Genomic DNA, 23,053 nt, shown 5'->3' with positions numbered 1-23,053 from the left:
TTACTCCCAGCTAGGGCCGCTGTCCAAGAATTCCCGACCGCGCTTCCTGTCAGACGAGAAAAAAACTCGAGATAAATCCTCCGCGGACAGAAGGGCTGTGTTCGGGGTGAGCGATGCGGGTGTGCCATGTCGTTCCCCCTCCCGAGGCGAATGGTGCGCGCGGCGCTGGGCGGAGCGCAGGGCCGCAGTGGCGGAGCCGCCCCGTTCCTCCGGCGCATCGCGGTCGCCATGGCGCTGTGCGGCCGCTCCGCGCTCCTCCCGCCGCCCCCGCGGCACCGAGCCCGGCCCCGAGCCCCGGGGCCCTTCGTCAGGTACCGGAGGGGGCAGCGGGGAAGGCGAGGAGGGGGCTGACAGCGAGCGGCAGGGCTGCGCTGAAGGGGCTGCGGGGTGGGGAAGGGGTATGCAGAGTGGGGGGCTCCTGGAGGCGCACTGAAGAGGGGTGTGTGGAGGGTTGTGGTGAACGGAGGTGGAATTTGGTGTGCGAGAAGCTGAGGTGTTCACAGCTGTGGCGCTGCTCGTGGAGGAAATAGGGTTAAACGCCTGTTATGGGGCGGGGGACGCAGGGCTTTGGAGGTGCTGGAGTGCGCTGGAATAGAGGGCTTGGGGAGAGGTTTTAAGGAATAGGATGGGGTGCTAAGGGGTTTGATATGGGAGAAGGTGGGTAGTTCACAGAGCTGACGGTGCTGATTGGGGATAAAATAGGGTTTAACGCCTAATTGAAGGCGTTGGGGTGGGAAGGATGGGAGTGCACGGCTTTGGGGGTGGGACAGAAGTGCTGGAGCATTGAGGAGAGGTTTTCTGGCGTGCCGGGGGCCTGAGTTGTGGGGGGCTGTTGCGGTCGGATTCGGGGTCATTAAGGGGGTTTTGAGGGGCTGGAGCAGCATGTCAGGGGCAGGGAAGGGGAGGGAAAAGATTTGCATGATGGGGACAGGTAGATTTGGCAGGTGGCTACCGGGAGGGAGGTGTTGGTGGCCCTGACAGGGCGGCAGACAGGAGCCTGATGTGACCTTGTGGATGGAGGGATTGTCAAAGGCGGAATCCTGTTGGAGGAGGGTGTGTGGGAGGCTGCGGTGGATGAGGAGCAGCAGGACATCGGGGGGGGCTTGGAGCAGGGCTGGTGTGCAGAGAGTGGGGTTGGGGTTGTGTTTCTGTAGGGCATAAGCCTGGGACTGATTTGGGAGGGAGTAGGCGTGGGATGTCGTGGCAGTAAGGGAATAAAGAGGCTTGTGAAAGGCAGGAAAAGTGAATTAGGGTAGGGATAGCTTGAGGTTTGGGAGGGGCTGGGGATTATTGAGAGAAAGAAGATGCTGTATTTGTGTGGGCACCTGCTGCTGAGGGGGTTTGTGGATACAAAGGTAATAAAATTTCCTGAGCTCTGAAACTATGTTGAGTAGGGCTCCACAGGAGCTGGGGCATGGGGACATGTGAGATGGTGGCATTGGCTCTGTGGGAGCTCAGGTGTCAGCTCAGGTATCCTTGGGTTGCCAGAGCTGTTTGCTTTTGGAGACTTAAGCTGCACCCATGTGTATGAGGCTGCAGCCCATTATCTGAAAGGTCTGAATAGAGGAAACAGCCTCAAGTTGTGCCAGGAGAGGTTTAGGTTGGATATTAGGAAACATTTCTCTGCTGGAGAGATTGTCCAGCACTGGAACAGGCTGGCCAAGGCAGTAGTAGAGTGGCCAGGTACTTAGAAGGCATTTAAAAGACATTTTTGTGGCTCTTAGGGAAGAGGTTTAATGGTGGCCTTGACAGTGCTGGGGTAACGTCGGACTTGATGGTCTTAGAGAGCTTTTCCATCCAAAATGATTCCATGATTCTGTTTTATGGTACCACAAAGGACAGCCCAGGAACTGAAGTCCTTGATGCTTTCAATAGTTAGAGCACAATACATGGAAGTATTCACCAGTGGGAAGCCAGATAATCAGGGAACGGAGACCTTGCACGTGAATCGCAGACAAACACTTGGCCAAGCTACCTGGGCCTGTGTTTGCTGCAGATTTTCAATTAAAAAACAAACAAACACTGAAACCAAACAGCTTTTATGTTAAGCACAAGAAGGGGACAAAAGCATTTTCACTTTTTGGACAATTTGGCAGTGACATGAGGACTTCTGCAGTGAGAGAGAGAGAGAAATGGAGGTTGTTCTTGCTTGAAACACGTGAACATGGCTGTTCTGTGCTGGTTATGTTCCCTCTCTGCCTGCTGTTCAAGATTGAATTGAAAATAAGACAGAAAAAATTGTGACCTTTTCAAATAATTTTTTTCACTGAATAAATTAATTATTTAGAAAGAGATTAGTATTTCTTTAGAGCTGTAAAGTATCTAAAAATTCACGAGGGGTAAGGAAATGCCAAGATGGTAAAAAAAAAAAAAAAATATTGCTGAAAGAGAAAATGGTTTCCACTCAAACCTTCCTCTTCCTGAGTGATTTTTGTAATCTGAGACCCTGTTTTAGGGTTGTCATGAGAACATTCAGACTCTGAACATCTGCAAGCTTTTGAGCTCCACTGGGAGATGCAGCCAGCAACTGTAATTTGGTGCATTTGTAGGAGCCATGTCATCTGTTAGTTTTTTTCCCTCCTTAACATTCATTCTTGTGCAGTTCTTTTTTTAAATTTTTTTTTGTCAGGCCAGATGGAGGCCAGTGTTTGCAATATATTTCCCAGGCAGTCAGCAGATAGCAGGCAGTTAATAAAAATAACTTAAAACAAAACAATCCATTACCCTCCTCCCCCTGCCCCCAAGTCCCCAAACAGGAATGGAAAATTCTTCAGACTATATAAAGACTAGAGAAAGGGCCAGAGATAATTCTTGGAGTTCTTCCACATACTTGAGAGTTTTGGTCTGCTCTGTGGCACCTTGGGAGCTGGCGACCCTCGGCATTGTAACAAGTAAAGAATGGGTTTGTAAATAGAAAGAAAAAATCCCTTAAGTGAGAGCGGAGTGCTGCCCAAAAAAGGGGAAGTCTTTTTGGGAGGTGATGTCATCTTTCATGTGCCTGTGTTTAGTGGTGAATAAGTGTTTTCCTCGTGAATACAGGCATTTCTGAACAAAATTCCCGTGAAGTGTTTGTTTTAAATAACTGTATTAGAAAATCAATGTGGATTTGTTCTATTTCAGAGCGCTCTGCACCCACCCAATCGGAATTACCTTTATGTAAAACAGAACGAGCAAATCCTCATCATTCATTATCCATGCTGGTAACATAATACAGATGAGTTCTCACCATGTGTCCATGGGGGGAAGTGCAAAATGAGTCCTTGGGTTAATTTTTCTGTTGTCTCTTCCTGTGTGCTTAACATTCTCCTGCTCTAAACCTGTTGTTAATCACATCGTGGTTAGATATGTGGCTTTTTTTCCATGAGCTGGGTATTTGGGAGCACGAGACCAAAGAGTTATTGTGGTTTTCCAACCAGTTTTTGTAGGGTCTGTGATGAAAGATTAACAGTCTGTGCCCGTGTGTTCCTTATGTAATTATGCTGGCGTTCAGGATTTTATAAGAGGACAGTTTCACTGGAATTTATTTTTTTCTTAAGGAATGTGCTGTATTTTAGCAATGCAAAGAGCAGATTTAAAATGAAGTACATGAGGAAAAAAAAAAAAAAAGAGAAAAGCCCTGTTCCTTGAATATGAATGGTGTGATAAAGTGTGTTTGTTCACTAAATCTGGGTGAAGGGATATAGATGCTTTGCTCACTAGAAGGGTGAAGGGAAATAGATGTTTTATTCACTAGAAGGGTAATAGGATATAGATGTAATAAAGTACATTTGTTCACTAGAAGGGTGATGGGATATAGATGTAATAAAGTACATTTGTTCACTAGAAGGAGTGAAGGGAGATAAGTAAGGTATGTCCGTTCACTAAATCAAGGATGAAGGGAGATAGATAAAGAATGTCTGCTCACTAAATCAAGAGATAGATAAATTGTATAACTTTACTGACCCCTTCCTGTTGAGATAAACATTTTCAGGGACACGCTAATTGCGATGATTAACTGCATCTGAGGAAAGGCTAATCAAGACCCTAGCAACACAGGATGGACATGCGCAGAGTACATCGAGGACAGTCACGTCGACAAGGAACAGAACTGTATAAGAGGACACCAGAGACCCCGGATCGGCGCGGCGGGTTTGTGGGACGAAGAGCCCACCTGTCGCCCAGCGCTGAAACTGCTTTTGCTTTGCTTGCTGTAATTAATAAAATTTCAATTGGAAACCATAATTGGCTTTTGGTCATAAATTGGTAACAATTTGGTGCCGTGACTCGGATGGGAATGCTGGTGGACTCGTGAGGGGCTTGAGGAGGCGCCCCACCTACAATAATAGGTGGCCTTGGCTCCCGGTCTTCACCCCACTCCCACCGACGATCCGAAATTCAAAGCAAAGGCAGGGAAAAGACCGGTCGACCCTATAAATTCTGTGCACAGGAGTCCGGACGAAGACGCAGGAGCGCGTGAGTACTGCCCGTTGAGCAGGGGAATCCGTTCGGTCGGGGTCGGGAATCCCGGAGTGTGACGTATGATGTGTGCGTGAGAGGGAAACCGGCAGCCGGATTTCCCAAGTGAGAGCGGACCCTCAGTAGTGCGTTTCTCATTGCCCGCGAGGGCGTGAGCCACGAACCAGGGGAAGCGAGTGAATACGTGTGAAAAGAAGGCACTCCGGAAGATGGGACAGGGGAAAAGCAAGCCCCCTCCACCCATAAAGCCCCCTCCAGTACTTAGGAACTCCCCGCTAGGATTCATGCTGGAGAATTGGGAACATTATCCCGGGATAAGGGAGAAAGATAAGTCTAAAATGATACATTATTGTGTAAAGGTTTGGGGAGGGCAGAAAATATCAAAAGATGTGTGTTGGCCGATGTATGGGTCAGCTGATGATTGGGTACAGCAGTTATTGAACTTTTGGGTGAACTCCAAAACCCCTTTCAGTCAGGAGGAAAGTGACTATGCGGCAGTTTGGCTGACGACACCAGGGGTCGCTATTTTCAAACTTTCAGAGGAAAAAAGATCTAAGGAACATAAGGCTCGAAAAGAGGAAGAAATTCCCATGGGACCCCCACCTTATATACCCCCGTCACCACTGGCTCCCCCTCCGCCTCACCCCGAGCAAAGTGAGCAGGAGGAACTGGAGCAGGGACCGCAAACACGTAGCAAAACCCGGCAACATAACCTATTTCCCTTAAGGGAAATGCCGATGGGGGGTCCCCAACCACAGATGGGATTTATATCCGTACCTCTTAACTCAGGTGACGTACGGGATTTTAAAAGAGAGATGGGAAACATCCTGGAAGACCCTTTAGGGGTAGCAGAAAGAGTGGATCAATTCCTAGGACCTAACATATACACATGGGAGGAGTTGCAGTCCATTCTGAACATATTATTTACCGCAGAGGAAAAGAATATGATCAGACGTGCTGGGATGCGCATTTGGGACGCCCAGCATGTCCAGGGGCCCTTAGCCGATACCAAATGGCCCTTACAGAATCCTCTCTGGAATCATCAAGACCAAAACCATAGAGGACACATGCAAGACCTTAGGACTATTATCATCCAGGGTATTAGAGAGGCTGTTCCAAGAGGCCAAAATATTAATAAAGCATTCAATGAAAGACAAAAGAAAGATGAAACCCCCACGGAATGGCTGGAGAGATTACGAAAAAATCTGCAGTTGTATTCGGGCCTAGACCCTGAAACACCGTTAGGACAAGCATTACTAAAAACACATTTTGTAGCAAAATCATGGGAGGATATTCGGAAGAAACTTGAAAAATTGGAAGATTGGCAAGATAGAGGTTTGGATGAGCTATTAAGAGAAGCACAGAGGGTATATGTTAGGAGGGAAGAAGAGGGTCATAAGAGACAAGTTAGAATGATGGTGGCTGCAGTCAGGGAAAGTAGAGAATCGGATAGGCAGGGTAAGGGGGAGAGAACCCGGAGACCACCCCCAAAGCAAGGGGGACCGGTAGAGAAGAAAGAAGAAAAGACTTGCTTCTATTGTGGTAAACGGGGACACTTTAAAAGAGACTGCAGAGTCAGGATACAGGATGAAAAAATGTTTAAAGAAGATTAGGGGAGTCAGGGGCTCTACATATTGGGGACCCCGAAACATCCAGAGCCCTTGATAAAATTAAAACTAGGTCCCCAAGCTAAGGAGGTAGAGTTTCTGGTGGATTCGGGGGCTGAAAGGTCCACCTTACAGAGTCTGCCTCCCGGGTGTAATTCATCACGGGAAACAGCCCTCGTTGTGGGAGCGAGTGGGATTCCGTTCAAAGCCGGGGTGGCTAAAGACATTTTAATAGAAGCAGAATCCAAACTGGGGGTGGGGGATTTTTTGATAGTACCCGAAGCTGAATTTAATCTATTGGGACGAGACTTGATAATTGAATTGGGAATAAATTTAGAAGTTAAGGGAAAAGAACTGAAAATAAGACTCTGTCCTCTTAGAGTAGAAGATGAACAAGAAATAAATCCTGAAGTTTGGTATACACCTGAAAGTGCAGGACAATTAAAGATACCTCCCTTTATGGTCAAAATTAAAAACCCTGAGATCCCGATAAAATTAAAACAGTACCCTATATCCTTGGAAGGTAGGAGAGGATTAAAGCCTGAAGTAGAAAGATTAATAAACAGGGGATTGCTAGAACCCTGCATGTCCCCATTTAACACTCCCATCTTACCAGTAAAAAAACCGGATGGGACATACAGACTAGTCCATGATTTAAGGGAAATCAATAAGCGAACGGTTTCCCGGTTCCCGGTGGTAGCGAATCCATATACCCTACTGAGCAAACTGGGACCTGATAATTTATGGTATAGTGTGATTGACCTAAAAGATGCCTTTTGGGCCTGCCCCCTGGACGAATCATGTAGAGATTACTTTGCCTTTGAATGGGAGGATCCTGATACCAATAGAAAACAACAATTAAGGTGGCGAGTTCTTCCCCAGGGCTTCACGGAGTCACCCAATTTATTTGGGCAGGCCCTGGAGCAACTCCTGCAAGAATATCAACCCCACCCTGAAATAACATTAATCCAATATGTGGATGATTTATTGATTGCAGGAAAAGAGGAAAAAAAAGTCAGAAAAGAAAGCATTAAATTGTTAAATTTTTTGGGATTGAAAGGACTTAAAGTATCAAAAACGAAATTACAGTTTGTAGAAGAAGAAGTGAGATATTTGGGCCATTATATCAGTAAGGGGGAAAAAAAGATAGATCCGGAAAGAATAAAAGGAATATTATCCTTACCAACTCCGGGGAATAAGAAGCAGATCAGACAATTGCTGGGGTTAGTAGGGTACTGTAGGCAATGGATTGAGAACTATAGTAGCAAGGTAAAGTTCCTGTACCAGAAACTTAGCACAGACGGGTTATTAAAATGGAGTGAGGAAGATAAGGAAAAACTACAGAGGCTACGGGAGGATCTCGTTAACGCTCCGGTCCTAAGCCTACCAGACTTAAAAAGACCCTTTTATCTGTTTGTCAACATAGATAATGGTACAGCTTATGGGGTCCTAACCCAAGATTGGGCAGGGAAAAAGAAGCCGGTGGGATACTTGTCAAAGTTATTAGATCCTGTGAGCCGGGGATGGCCCACTTGCTTACAGGCAATAGTAGGATGTGCCCTCCTGGTAGGGGAAGCTAAAAAAATCACTTTCAATAGCAATCTTAAAGTACTATCTCCCCACAATGTTAGGAATGTACTCCAACAAAAGGCTGAGAAATGGATATCGGATACTCGGCTCTTAAAGTATGAAAGTATCTTACTAGAAGCCCCCAATCTGACTTTAGAAACTACCAGCTTGCAAAATCCTGCACAATTTTTGTATGGGGAACCAGATGACACAAAATTAGTACATAATTGTCTCCAGACTATAGAAGAACAAACAAAAATTAGGCCTGACTTAGAGGAAGAAGAATTAGAAGAGGGAGAAAGGATTTTTGTAGATGGGTCCTCCAGAGTAGTGGAAGGCAAAAGGAAGTCGGGATATGCTGTGATAGACGGGAAAACCCTTAAAGTGTTAGAATCAGGACCCCTGAGTGGCACCTGGTCAGCCCAAGCCTGCGAACTATATGCTGTATTGCAGGCCCTAAACAGATTACAAGGGAAGGAAGGAACAATATACACAGACTCCAAATATAGCTATGGAATAATACATACTTTTGGAAAAATCTGGGAAGAAAGAGGGCTAGTAAACTCACAGGGGAAAGATTTGGTGCATCAAGAATTAATAAAGAAGGTGTTAGTAGCTCTACGTAAGCCAAAAAGGGTAGCAGTGGTACATCTCAGAGGACATCAAAGGGGAGTGGATTTTAAAACCAGAGGGAATAACGCTGCTGATCAAGAGGCCAAACAGGCAGCATTTAAAGAGTTAATTGTAACTCAGAAAGAACAAGAGGAGCCCAGACAGGATTCCTCGGCCCTATTATTTACGACACAAGAAGAACAGAAATTGACCCGGATGGGTATTTCAAAGAACGCAGAAGGGAAGTGGCACTTAGCAGATGGGCGAGAGGTGTTATCTAAATCAATAGCTACTCGAGTGCTAACCAGGTTACATAAACAAACACACTGGGGAAGCCAGGCTTTGATAGACCATTTTGCCACCAAATACATGTGTATCGGACTGCACGACTTAGCTAAGCACATTACCCAGGGATGCCCCACCTGCTTGAGAGTTAACAGATCAGTACAAAGAAAATTGCCATTGGGGGGGAGACCTTTAGCTACCAGACCATTTTCTAAAATTCAAATAGACTTTACTGAATTCCCTAAAGTAGGAAGATATAAATATGTACTAGTTATAGTAGACCACCTAACCCATTATGTTGAAGCTTTCCCTACCACTAGAGCAACTGCGCAAACGGTGTCTAAAATTTTGTTGGAACAAATAATACCTAGGTACGGGGTAACTGAGGTTATAGATTCTGATCAGGGACCACACTTTACCTCCAAGATAGTCAAAAACCTTGCTGAGGCTTTGGGAATAAGGTGGGATGAACACACCCCTTGGCATCCTCAAAGTTCTGGAAGAGTAGAAAGAATGAATGGGGAATTGAAGAAGCAATTAGCCAAGTTAACGATAGAAACCAAGCTCTCTTGGATAAAGTGTATTCCCCTTGCCTTATTAAATCTTAGGGCCCAACCTCGAGCTGATATAGGAATATCTCCTTTTGAGATGTTATATGGAATGCCCTATGATGCTGGAATACCACAGGATCACCCTGGAATTACAGACAAAATCATTCAAACATATATTAATGAATTGATGAGATACAGACAAGAATTATGGAAAAAAGGACAATTAATCCAGCGTCCCCCTCTTGATATTACCTTACACCAGGTAAAGCCCGGAGATTGGATCCTTATAAAAACGTGGAAAGAAACCACTCTGCAACCTCGGTGGGATGGCCCGTACTTGGTATTATTGACCACCAATACAGCGGTGCGAACTGCAGAGAGAGGGTGGACTCATGCCAGCCGCATAAAAGGGCCTATACCCAAGGACGAGTGGGAGGTCAAGAGCCAAGCCGGAGACTTGAAACTTAAACTGGCTCGTAAAGGGGGGGGGAACCCCACTTGAGAAAGACACCGATTGAATCTGACTGATTCTGGTCCTCTTGACTTCTACATCTTTTAAATACAGACATTGGGGAAACATACAAAGGATACATATATATTGTTTAACCTTATGGAATAAAAGAGAAGTGGTTAATGGATAGGGAACATAAGCATAGAACCTTTAGAATAAAATATTTACCTGGGGCTAGAAGGGATGATAAGGGGAATGTATATGCACAAGATGTGCAAATAAAGTGTACGGATTTATATTGTAGGGGAACCTGTTATCCATTTGTATGCTATCAATGCTTAGTGTGTAAAGACAGGTGGTGGACCCATTGTAATAACGGGTACCCACCAAAAGGAGTTTGTTATTCCTGTTGGTCTCTCCAACGAGAAATAACTAATTGGACATTGGCCCAGAGGGTGGCCACTGGAAACTTAATATTAGGATCTAATGAATGGTGGAATATTTTTGCAGAAGGGGTTAATCCGGACCTTTACTGTTATCATTCAAACGAACCAGTGCCTTTCGTGGCGCACATTATAGCAGGACTGTGCCGCAAAAGGGCAAAGAGCATCAATTGTAACGTTCCAGAGGTCAAAGACCATAATTGGAACACTTACATTCAAAAGACAACCCGAAGGGGGCAAAACTCCCCTCCTGAAGAATACTCTTGCTGCCGAGAAGATGGTACACCCCGTGGCTCGAAGCAACCGAGTCGACGGGCGAGGCAGAGGAGACAAAGACTGTGGAGGAGGTCGCCCCGATATCAGTGGAATCAAGAGGTTATGGTCCAGGAAATGCCCCAAGAGTGGGAATGACCCTCCTATCCAAAATCGTACCTGTTATTACAAAGGAGAGACCACTAGTTTAAGGCTGACAATTAAGATGACTATCATGTTAAGTTTATTTGATGGAGCAGACAAGAGCTAAAGCGATTTAATGAACAAAACAAAATAGCCTGAAAGAAAAGGGGGGATTGTGATAAAGTGTGTTTGTTCACTAAATCTGGGTGAAGGGATATAGATGCTTTGCTCACTAGAAGGGTGAAGGGAAATAGATGTTTTATTCACTAGAAGGGTAATAGGATATAGATGTAATAAAGTACATTTGTTCACTAGAAGGGTGATGGGATATAGATGTAATAAAGTACATTTGTTCACTAGAAGGAGTGAAGGGAGATAAGTAAGGTATGTCCGTTCACTAAATCAAGGATGAAGGGAGATAGATAAAGAATGTCTGCTCACTAAATCAAGAGATAGATAAATTGTATAACTTTACTGACCCCTTCCTGTTGAGATAAACATTTTCAGGGACACGCTAATTGCGATGATTAACTGCATCTGAGGAAAGGCTAATCAAGACCCTAGCAACACAGGATGGACATGCGCAGAGTACATCGAGGACAGTCACGTCGACAAGGAACAGAACTGTATAAGAGGACACCAGAGACCCCGGATCGGCGCGGCGGGTTTGTGGGACGAAGAGCCCACCTGTCGCCCAGCGCTGAAACTGCTTTTGCTTTGCTTGCTGTAATTAATAAAATTTCAATTGGAAACCATAATTGGCTTTTGGTCATAAATTGGTAACAAATGGTTTTCTGCCACCTTGGGGAAATAAGAATGCAACACTGAAAATTGAGGGGGATGGAACCTTTTGATTGATGGGAATAGAGAGGTAGAAGGGAAATTTGCCAAGGAGGGGAGCAGAGCTGTGGTGTGGACCTTCAGCTGGAATTCTCTCTTTGTGATCATCACAGCATCTGACTTGGAGCTTTGTGGCCACGTGGCTGCAGGGCCCAGGAATGAGCCCTGAAGGTGAATTTCGTCTTGAGGCACTTCTGATCAATTTCTTATTTCTGCCCAAGTGCCCAGCAATGCCCTGTCCTTTTAATCACAGAGTGAGCGATGGCTGAAAAATCACCCTCCAGCTGCTGGCCTTTGTTAATTCTTCAATTATTGTCATTTTTTCTGCTGACAGTGTTTTTGGAAGAGAATAGTTGATGCTCCCCATAATGTGCTGCAACACAAGAAAATGAAAATACAGACGTGTTTGTTGTAAATCAGCCTGTTGAGGGAAAACGTCAAGGCTGAGGGTCTGACTGGTGCATAAGTGATGGGCAACGATATCGTTTGATAAATATCCTGAAAAAGTTTGTGATTGGGCAGAATGACATCAGGCAGTTCCAGATGTTTAGTAAGGAGATATTCAGGCCTGTTCCTACGTGCTTAGAGACCTCTGGATGACAGAATTGAATATTCCTGTCCACCTAAGATCAAGATTTGGTCCTGAAAATGCACACAGAGTTAAATTTATTTATCTATGTTCAGGTTTTTTTTCTCACTTTTCCAAAAAAAAAATTACTTGATTTCCTGTTTATAGTCAAGATCCCTGCGCTCTCTGTAGAGAAATTTGCAAATTGACATATATTTTAAGGCGGGTGAATGTTGTCTTTTATGATTGCCAAGCAGTGAAAGAGTTATTTTGATATCAATGAAATTCTGAGAGTCTTCAGCTCAGTCTGACTTCTGGTGTCTCTTTTCACAGCTACAAGAAGGTGGGGATAATGTCAGACTGTGGGAAATCCAGGAAAATCCTGGAATTCTCAATACAAGCAGACAGCGTGTCTGATAGAAATCGTGAGGTCAACAAAAGACCCAAGAAACACAAACTTGATTTTTCGGGGACCAAAATGGAAACAGATGTTCAGAACAACGAGTTAACAAGAAGCGAGACTTGGGGAAAAAAAAAAAAAAAAAAACCACCAAAAAAACCCCCCCAAAAAAACCAAAAAACAAACCACCAAAACAAAAAAAAAACAAACAACAAAACCAACAACCCTGTGATTTATCATTCTATTTTATTTATTTACTTAAGGTAAACCGGGCAGCTAATGGTAAAACCATTGACTTCCGTAGGCAGCACGAATCTATTCAAGTTACTCCGTGCTAATGTGAGGATTCTCCCTGGTTTTCCAGGGATGTATCTCGATTTTCCCTGCCATCCACCCGACCTCGGCCACGTGCGGGTTTTTTAGGGCTGCCAAGCCTTTGTGGGGGAGGAGCGAAACATCTGCCAAGATGAGGCGAAACACACGGGAAGCCGCGAAATCCCAGCCTTTGTCAGCTGAATTGGGTGTTAAAAGCACAGCCTCAGCCCTTCCAGGAATCCACTGGGAATTGGGAATCCACAGGGATCAGTGCTGGTCTCGGCGCTGCCTCAGTTCTGGATCATCACGCCGAGAAAAGGCAGCTTGCACTCGGGTTAAATCCTGCCAGCAAGCAGGGGGGGAAAAAGGCACCGCATTGTGGGAAAAGAAACGAGATCGAATGGAAATTCAAGCACCGCGTGGCTTTCTTGAGGAAATGCATTTGTTCTTTGTGATTGAGAAAGGCACAGTTGTTAATATTCTCTTTATTTGCCAACAGACGTGCCTTGCAGCGCCGTGTCTGTTACCAAGCTGTGACAGGCTGGCTGTTGTAAAGCGAGGTACTTTGCATAATGAGTGTGAAGACGTGAACAGATGAGCACTAATTCTTAGAAGTTAATGATTGTCAATTATCTCCCCCCACTTTTCTTTCTGGATCTAGTCCAAGGTTAGCGGAATATCAAGTACCTCAAGGTATAGTTCCTTAATTGGCCCAAGCACACTTTAGTGCCAGATGTCACCCCAAAACGTGGCTCTGCCTTTTGACCTGCCTTCATCAGCAGTCAGGTCAGCTTGCTGCCGTTTGAAAGCCTTGTTTTCTTTTTAATTCCTGGGCTGGAGGTTGTTTGGATCCATAAGCTGATCCGACCTGACACATGGCTTCAAGATCGTTAGTGCAGACAGAAAGGTGGCGAGAAGGGCGAGACTGTGCCTTGCAGCACCGGGAGATTTTATCCTGCCTTAAACCCACAGAGAAATCCCAGTTTCTACCTAAAAGTGCAAAAATTCCCACTTCACCTATTTCAGCATCTTACCCCCTTCAGAAGTTGTCTCATAGGTGGATAAGTAGCTCTTGTCTTTCCCAAATATCGTTGAAATCCAGCATTTTGGAGCTTCTTTAGGACTGTGTTTCCAAATACACCATTTTTTTTTTCCTTCAGCACCAGCATACTGTAGGTTTAGCTGTGGTTATGTAGATGGTGGATCCAGAGCCACAACTTCTAGGGAAGCATCCCAAGACCCACAGGTTTGTGTGGAGCTTGTTGTTTCCGTTTGAATTTGTGCTGCTGGGGTAAAGTGAAAAGGAGTAAAAAAGTCAGTGCTTGTTTTGGAGATGGGAAGAGTCATGGATTTTTGTTCCCAGGACAGTCTCTTTGTTTTTGTCAGATGACTGTTTAATGTGAAATCCAAGAAAATGCCTTTATTTTCCCCCCTCTGACTTTATACACAGTTTAGCCTGTATTGTTTAAAAGCGTGTTGTAAGAATTCTAATTATCCTCTTCCCTATTTCTGAATGGCATCTTTCTTCAGGCACACAAGTCTTCTGTGTTTAGTGTCACCCTTTGAATGTAATGATTTATCCACACTTAAAATGACGTTGAAAATTTTTCAGTGAAGGCGCTTTTTCAAAATTTTTCTCATAGAAACCACTTCTTAAATAAGGCAAAATGTTCTGCTAAAGGTCTGTTTAATACGAAGAATGAAATAAATATCTTTATTGGGCGTAACATCTTATTGTGAAATAATGAATGTGTAGTTTGCCCTGTGCTTTCATGTTTTATGTCAGGACACGCAGCACTTGACATCCAGGTTTACCTGGCCAGAGATGTTGTAGCAGCTTAATCTGAGATCTTTAGATGTTTTTAAGGGCTGCACCAAAGTTATAATTTATTTGAAAAATAATGAAAGTAATTCCAGGAGAGTAAAATTCCTAACCTGAAAACTTAAGGAAAGAAATACCCAACCTGCGAGGACTGTCCTTCCCCTGTTCTCCTTCCCCTTTTCTACTCAGCACTGGAACTGATGAGAAAATACTTTCCCAGAACTCAAGAATACAAAAATCCCATTTGTTTTGCTTTTCTCTGCTCTGGTATTCTTCCACAGGCTCGTAACACCACTTCTTTTAAATTATAAATGGGTTTTATTGGGTCACTTTTTTTGTGGAGGCCTTGGAAATTAAAATTTAAAGATCTTACGAATGGCTTACCTTGTTTCATATGGTAATGTTTTTTGATAAATGGTAAAAGTCTTCCCCCATGAGTTTCCATACTTGTTCTTTGTCAAATTGAGTTCTAAACAGTTTTCTATAAGTCAGCAGTACAGGGATGGAAGAAAATGGTAGCAAAATCAAGGTGTGTATTTCTGTTGTGTTTATAATTCACAAGAGGTTTAAAAAATGTTACACAGTACTTAAAAACCTGTTTTGGGCTGGAGAGTTAAATTTACTTTTGGAGTTGACCATAAGTAGCAGAGGGATTATTGAATCTTGTTTCTGAGGAGCTGAAGGAAGATCTCCTTCTTGTGCCCTCAGCAGTTTTTCTGTTGACTGTTTCTTTCCTCACTTTGAGCAGGAACAGGAGTCCTCTGATAAGGAAAATGTTTTATTAAAAGTCTCTCTAGGAGCTGCTTGTTGTGTCAGTGCAGAAGTCCTTGGACATGCTTTTTCCCCAGTCCTTCCAATTTGTCCTTCAGAGCCTCTCAGGAATCATGGAAACAATTCCTCTGCAGGCAGGTCAAGAAGCATTTTGAGAAGGATTTCAGTTATGGACAGCTTTTTTATAAAAAGTTGCTTCCATGTTCTTCTTTCTTACTTTTCACAGAGGCTCCAGCAATCCTGCAGCTGCTCCTCAAATAACTGTGGGTTTGTGCAACTTGTGTTGGTTGCTGTTTCCATACCAACAAATGAAATAAGTCCAGTTTGTGCCCACAGTGAAGAGTCTGGGGATTTTTTTCTGCTGTCTATCTTATGATATGGGAAGTATAATAATATGAGCTCTGAATAGCTTGTAGTGAATCATCTGTCACCCAGCTGCTCTGGGCTCCTGTTTAATGATGGGATGAAAATTTTCCAGAATAAGAGACAAAACCTTTTGAGATTCAGGTTTAGGTGAGGTTTGAAAGAATGAATGATTAGTGGTTGCTTAAGTACGCAGCATAAAGTTCAGTGTGGTTTTCATGGATTTTCCTGGCATCACCCACATGGTTTAGTATCTGATAGTACCTGATGGAGTCTTTGCTGTCATCAGTGGCTTTTAATTTCTGTTTCCATATCTAAGACTGGATCATAATATCCATCCATCCATCCATCCACCTATCCATCCAGTTGAAATTATAGAAATTGAATTGTTCTAGGTAAAAAAGAATAATCGAAGGATTCAGAATTGAAACGTGTGACATAAAAACGGGAAAAATTAATTGTGAATGCTGCAGTGACTTTGTGCTTCCCCGTGAAAATATCTCCAAATGAAGTGTTGTCTGTCCTTTATCACTGATGTTTCAATTTCACTTAGATTCACTATAATGGAAACCTTTCATGTTCATTCTCTTTCAGAGAAAGTAGAGCACAATAATTGTAGTATTATTGAAAAGACCTATTTGCTTTTTTACTTGGCTAAAGTAATGCTGAAAATAGAAATATTTGACCTTACTTTATTGTTTGCTTGAACTGCTCATAAATTTAGCTCTGTTTGACTGTTTCTGTGAGAGACATTTGTTTCCTGGAGCTGAACAGCTCATAGTTTTATAAACAAGTCTATAAACAAGAAATCCCATTCAGTAATATCAACAGTGAAATTTCTTGTCTTTTATCTGTATTTAAACAAACTCACAGAATGTTGCCTGGAAGCACAAATCATGTTGCTCTCTGTGTGGCTGTTGTAGCTGAAAGATGCATATTGGGCATCTCAATTAAAATTTGTATAATAAACTATTCACTTTGATTATTAAAAAACCTGTCTCGCTGTTGCAGATGGAATTTTTGCCTGGTTTAAAGATAAATATTGGACAGCTGAATTAAAATTTATATAATAAACTATTCATTTTTATGATAAAAAAATCTCAGCAAGACTTGGCATTGTTTCATTTCTCTTTAATGTTTGAATTGATCTTGGTGGTTTTTTCTAGCCTTAATGATTCTCCTGATGGTGCTGGGGGTGCCAGAACTCTTTCCCAAACTTCTATTGGGATGTAGATGCTCCTGTGGTCCCTTCTGATGTTACTTTGCTTTTTACTTCTCTGGTAGAAAAGGGAATTTCTGCTGGCCTGGTGAGAGCAAACCTGAGCAGCAGTTTTGGCCAGCTTGGAGATTAAATGACCTCATGGGTCGAAGGAATAGTTACAAGTTCCTGTCTTCTCTACGTGTTGTGGCCTTCATCTTTTAGTGGGCAAGAATAATCAGGGATGATTTGATTTTTAAGGTCCACATCTCAAGAAAAAAATCCTCAAATTGAAGTGTGTCCATTTACTTTCTGTAATAGAGAAAACAAAGCTGGGTCAACTCTTCAGGCTCCCAGTTTGACATTTCACAACATTGACCTTGAGCACAAATTCTCTTGCTTTTGCAGCTGCAGCCGCCTCCGAAACATTCAGAGCATCCTCACACAGAGCAGCAAATCTCAACCTGATGGAATCCTCTGCATTTTAGGTTAGTATTACATGTTTTGTTGTCATTATACTGATAAAGATACCGCAAGTTTCAGAAAGAAAAAAAATTGTCTCCTTGCTTGCTCCAAGCCCCAGCCTGGTTTCTCTGGGAATGAGCAACTCGTTGTTACACTCTGTTCTCCTTAAACAGTTCTTCCATCTATTTACTAATTTTGGGCGAGGAATTTTAAAGAGTGGCCTAAGAAACCCGGGGAGTAGTTAGGGGTTAAATGTTGGCACATCTACAGCATATGGTTTCAGTGCTTTATTTCTTCTGGGATTGGGAGAAAAGGGCAGCAGCAATAAAAGGTGCAAGTGTGCTGTTAGAAAATAACAGGGATTTTGTACTGCTTTAATACCATTTCATGGACTCTTGTTTCGTATTGTATCATCAGTGTCAAGATATTAAAGGAAAAATGCATACATTGTGATTGAAAACTTGACTCCTTAGAGAAAAGGACTGAAGAATGACTGTTTAAATAGTATATTGTAGTTAAAGAGAAGTAGTCTGTGGAGCCCTAAAGAAGCTCTGTATAGGAAATGATACCACAGTCTGTTTTTTTAGGGTTTTATTCTGTTTTTTAATTACGTAGCAAGGGAAAGCTCATTTACTGGACCACAAATTTAAATTTATAGGTATATATAACCTTATTCTCTTTAGTCAGTGCTGACTGTACAGCATGACCCTTCCTACCCTACATTCTCTGGGGTAAGAGGTTAAGTCTCTGACTAAGTAGTAACTGTACAGCCAGAAGCTCTGTGAGGTCACTGTGTCAGCCTTCCAGTGAAACTTAATCATACACGATAAACTCCTTGGGTTTTGCCTTTTCTTCTAATTTAATTTCATGAAACATGTTAACTGATGACACTGCGGTATTTCTTAATTATTGTTAACTCTGAGACTGCAGAAAGTCTCAGGTAAAGAACAGGCACTGAAAACATGGCTCAGCTTTAAGGAAAGCAAAGGAATTGCTTTGTGTAATCCTCAGTGTTGTGTGGAGGATTTAATTCTATCCACAAGAACATACCTCTTAATAAATAAGCACTTGTGGTATGGAAATATAGGAGTTGTGTTTTGTTAGGAGAATTGTGCTTTGCCCTGATCTCTCAGCACCTACAATGGGGCTCTTGTCTGCTCTGCCCTGGCTCCTGTAGCTTGCAGAATTTCTGGCATAACTTCCATTAAACAGGCATGTCACTGTTATAAATGCTTTAAATCTGTCATCAAATACAAGCTTCAGATGACAAAAACCATGTAGTTTTACATCCTGAGTCCTCTTTGACTTGTGTGGAAAGTGGATACTCACAACTATGGTTTTTTACAGTCAGGGCATGTTCTGTTTCACTTGGCTGCTTTTAATGGCCTGGAGTTAATGCAGTTCTCTCACCTCAACTTTAGTTTCATACTGAGTTGTGAGATAAAAACAGAATAAACTTCCACAGCTTTGCTTCAAGTTCATTAATATTTGTACTGAAATTAAACCCAGCCTTACGAAATCGCAGAGAGAGATGAGAACTGACCCACTGTTGATACAAGTATTTAAATGTAGCTACAGCTGATTTTTTAAAAAGAAGTCTGTAATCTGATTTTGAAGGGGTTGCATGGTAACATTCCTGCATTCTTTACTCGGGAGAAAAGGCCTCACAACTGATAGAAAAAGGAATTTGGAGGTTGGCATGTCAAACGTCTTTAAGAAGCTGTTGACCACTCAGCTGAGTGCGTTGCTGTTCAAACTGGTCTACTTCAATTATACAGTAAACTGGTTTTTGTGATAGTGGTGTTTCTTGGCGTCTTGCCTTTCAGCAGAGATTTTCAGCTAGTGGTTCTGTTGCTCTGATTTCTGAGGATGTGCATTTAGTGTGAGTAGGGTGTGTCTGTAAATGTACTTGTAGCTGCTCTGATTGTGAATGAAGCTGTTTCACCATTCAGCGTAGCTGAACTGACTTTTTGCAAATATTGATATTTATTTTTTTATTCTCAAAGAGTGTGGGGATACTTTCAAAGCTGTTCCGGTAAATCTTTATTTTACCTAGGTTCTGTTCACATACTGCTACTTTTTTAGATTTTCTCCATTATATCCATCCCACTCAGAGCTCTCCCTGCTGGGATTTCTCCCACATCCTAAGAACATTTAGTGCATTGCACTGATTGCTCATCCCCTTCCAAACAGAGACTATTTTAAGGGTTGTCCTGCCAACAGTTCCAGAATTGTGTGTTGATTTTGGGCCAATATCTAAAGGTGGTGTGTCCATTCCCTCCAGCCTCACCTTCCTGCTCCCTCCCTACCGTCCCCAGGTGCATTTTGCATCACTGCTGGTGCTCTTCGATATCTTGCACCCACTTTATCTCAGCGAGCAGACAGATTCCCCCCCCCCCCCCCCCGATTTGGCCGGAATGTTTTCTGCCAATTTAGCAAACTGAATGGGGAGCAGGAGCAGGAACGGCTCCTCGGGGCTCAGACTGACTCATTGTGTGCCCACACCCCGGCGATGAGTTGGGAACAGGCGGAGGAGTTACCAAACTCCCAGCTCAGCTGGAGACAGGCGTCGGGGTTTCCTAATTAATGGTCTTGCCCATTGTTCTGGGGAGGACTCCTGATAATGCTCTCAGGGGTATCTTATCTTGGTCATTGTTTCATTTCCTGTTTGTTTTCTGCTAACTATATCTGTTCCTTTAACTCCATATATTTCTGTAGAATAGCACCAAAGCCTCAGTGTGAAAGCTCCTATCTGGACAGGATACTTGAAAGATCCAAGTAAACCACAAATCCCAAGTATTCTGCAGAATTCATGGGTTAATGTGAAATAAATGTCTTCCCTGCATGTCTGTCCATACTCTGCAAACAATAATTCACCCATATCTTTTATTGTAAGAGTTAAATTTGTCAGCTGTCTCCCTTTAACATATTTTTGTTTTCCCCTCCTGTCATTAACTGAAAATGCAGAGGTTTGGAGTTTGGCTTGGAAGATCTTCCCTGCTCGAAGCTGTTGTATCCAGACAAAATCTCAAACTCTTCCAGTGATGGTGACATCATAACTAGGTTTTTTCTTTAAATGAGGGCAGTTTCTCATTTTTATTCTGATCATCCAGAAATTAGAATCACAGGATCACAGAATGGTTTAGATTGGAAGGGACATTAAAGATTATGTCGTTCCAACTCAGTACCATGGGCTGGGACACGTTCCGCTATCCTAGATTGCTCCAAGCCACATTCAGCCTGGCCTTGGACACTTCCAGGGATCCAGGGGCAGCCACAGCTTCTCTGGGCACCCTGTGCCAGGGCCTCCCCATCCTCACAGCCAGGAATTCCTTCCCAATATCCCATCTAACGCTGCCCTCTGGTACTGGGAAGCCATTCCCCCTTGTGCTGTCGCTCCATGCCCTTGTCCCCAGTCCCTCTCCAGCTCTCCTGGAGCCCCTTTAGGCACTGGAAGGGGCTCTGAGGTCTTTCTGGAGCCTTCTCTGTTCTGGGCTGGGCATTCCCAGGTCTCTTTAACCTGTCTGCCAGATTATGGCTCCCCTGAGCCTTCAGGAGATGCTTCAGTTAGGCAGGTAATCAGTGAAACAGATTTTCTTCAGGACACTGTGTATGCTTACTTCCCAAAGCCGTAGCTAGTTCTGAGGAGACTGATTACATTTAAATGGAGTTCCCTAAAACAATGGGACAGCTTCTTTCTGAAAGAAGGGAGTCTCAGTTTGTTTGTAACTAAAATCCCACCTAGACAGGAGGGCTTTGGCAGCAGTGTTTGTATGTTGAGTCCCATTGAATTCCTGATTACATTGGTGTGGCTGCTTTCATGGGGCTGAAAATGTAAATAAAATAAGGGGAAATGTATGAATGAGAGGTCAGAAAGAGCAGGAGAATAATGATTCAAAGATTATGGCAGGAAAATTTTTTTGAGGGCTGAGAAATTTTTTGAGGGCTGGGACAGATGTGAGGTGTGACCTACCCAAAGTTACTGAGTAAACAGAGAGTTTATTAAGATCTGGGATTCAGTTGCTGGATGCAGACACATCATCTGGTTAGCACTTTAAAGCTGAAGCATAACATGAAAAAGGAGCATAAATCGGAGAACCTGAAGTTTGTTCCAATTTTTGCCAGGTTCGAGTGACTCTTGACTGGTTTGTTTTCCAATTCAAGTCCTGAGACTCAGATGTTCAGGCCATGTTATTACATTATCAATGTCATGATCTCTCCTTTGGAGAGATCTAAAACGAATCTTATTTTGTTGGCAGCCATTCCACTGAATCCTAATATAACTTGGTAGGAAAACTTGCCATTAGAGGAATTTTTTGCAAGTCAAGACTGGTGACCTCTGTGAAATGTGGATGGCAAGGATGCTGCTTTAGATGCAGTTGTACTTGTTTGAGAATACTGGATTTATTACCATAGAATTATGACTGTGACTGTCATCCAGAGAGATGATTGATGAAAGTAGTTTCTAAATCTGTGGCCTCATTCCTATCTTCTTGTATTTATCTCCTATCTCTTTGTGCTCCAGATCTCCAGGTTTTTAAAATTTAATTTTCCCAAGGACCAGGAAAGGTTTCCTTGGAAGCTCTTTGTGCCTCATGTTTTGTGAGAGTATCTTTTCACAATTTGTCAGAAGTCTGCAGTGGCTCTCTGGTGACTCAGGGATTGCTCTATAACACTGATAAGATAATGTTTAATCATGTATTCTAAAGCAGGAGATTTGGGTCACAGGATTAGTTTGTTAGGAAGCTTCAATCAAGAACATATTAATTAGAATGCATCCTGCGTCCAGACAGATGTTTGAATTACTAGAAAAAAATGCAATTTTGGATGCAGAGCACTGCAGAAAACAAGACATTTAAAATTTTTGAGGAATACTTGTGGATTTATATTGAAAGGGAGATGTCAAACTTGTGGCAGTGATGTTGTAAAAACTCCCCTTTCCCTACCCTGTTCTCTCAGTGTGTTCAGTAGAGTAGTTGAGATCACACTCCTGATTTTAAGTTTAATAAATTGGTGAAGAAAACAAACTTTTCAGGTGTGCAGTGTTAGGACACACCACAATTCTCCTGTGGTTTTGCTTTTGCAGGAATAGACAGTCGATACAATGAAGGGTGCAGGGAGCTGGCAAATTATCTGCTGTTTGGTTTGTACAACCAGAACAACAACGACTTTGAAAGGACAGGCTTTCCTGAGGAGGTTCTGGATGGTGAGTAATGTTCTCAACAGTTTTACCTATTCTGGATGGAAGATGAGCAGAAAAAGGAACATGGAGGGGGGGAAAAAAAAGGTCGTTAAGTCTCAAGTCGTCTTCATATATCTCAGGATAGATGAAGTCTCAAATATCTTCTAAGATATTTCAGTATATGCCTGAAAATATCTTCTTAGAAACACTGCTGCAGAGCTCATTTTTAAACATAAAAGATACATTTAATATGTTTTATGCTCCACAATTTATCTCCAGTGTTGTAAACTGACACAATTACAGTCCATTAGTTCAGTCAGTGTATGTATGTACATGTTATTAATCATTGTGTGATTGCACCTCTGCACTTGTAAAATACTTGAGCCTTTTTTTACTTCATCACATTAACTCACCTTTGTCATACTTGGAATGTGGCCAACTCCTGTGATCACAGCTGATTATTCCCTTATTTGCGTGAAACTTTTTGGATATCTCCCTTGTAGGCTGTGGTGTTGATAGTTTTTAGTTGAAGCAACTCTGATGTAATGTCAGGCAAGAGCAGCTGGAGTTGAGAGTTCTGGAGATGCTCTGGGAAGACTCATCCTGACCCTCTTGGCTGCACAAAGGACAGGCTGATGCAAGTTCTGTGCAAGACTTGGAATAACCCCCCCAGTTGTCTGGAACAGTAACAAGTGCTCTTGTACTTGGAACTGTCTGTGGCTGCCAACTGTTTCTTTTGCTTGTTTAAAAGAAATCAGGA

The 23,053-nt window shown here is 42.9% G+C and overlaps 1 protein-coding gene across 2 annotated transcripts in view; it reads left to right on the top strand.

Annotated features, from left to right (window-relative positions):
* Positions 1–226: 226 nt before the first annotated feature.
* Positions 227–23,053, top strand: part of DNAAF9 (dynein axonemal assembly factor 9) — a 72,972-nt gene continuing 50,145 nt past the window's right edge. For both annotated transcript variants that reach the window (XR_010743446.1, XM_066317466.1), the window contains exons 1-3: positions 227–311; positions 17,055–17,134; positions 22,198–22,317. Coding sequence is in view for 1 of the 2 variants with exons in the window: in XM_066317466.1 (XP_066173563.1) it covers positions 229–311; positions 17,055–17,134; positions 22,198–22,317 (283 nt within the window). In the remaining variant the exon portion in view is untranslated. The remainder of the gene's footprint in view (positions 312–17,054; positions 17,135–22,197; positions 22,318–23,053) is intronic.

Source organism: Sylvia atricapilla, chromosome 4 (genome assembly GCF_009819655.1).
Source record: "Sylvia atricapilla isolate bSylAtr1 chromosome 4, bSylAtr1.pri, whole genome shotgun sequence".
Taxonomy (NCBI): domain Eukaryota; kingdom Metazoa; phylum Chordata; class Aves; order Passeriformes; family Sylviidae; genus Sylvia; species Sylvia atricapilla.
The sequence above is the reverse complement of the archived record's forward strand: the minus strand, read 5'-3'. Positions and strand labels throughout refer to the sequence as shown.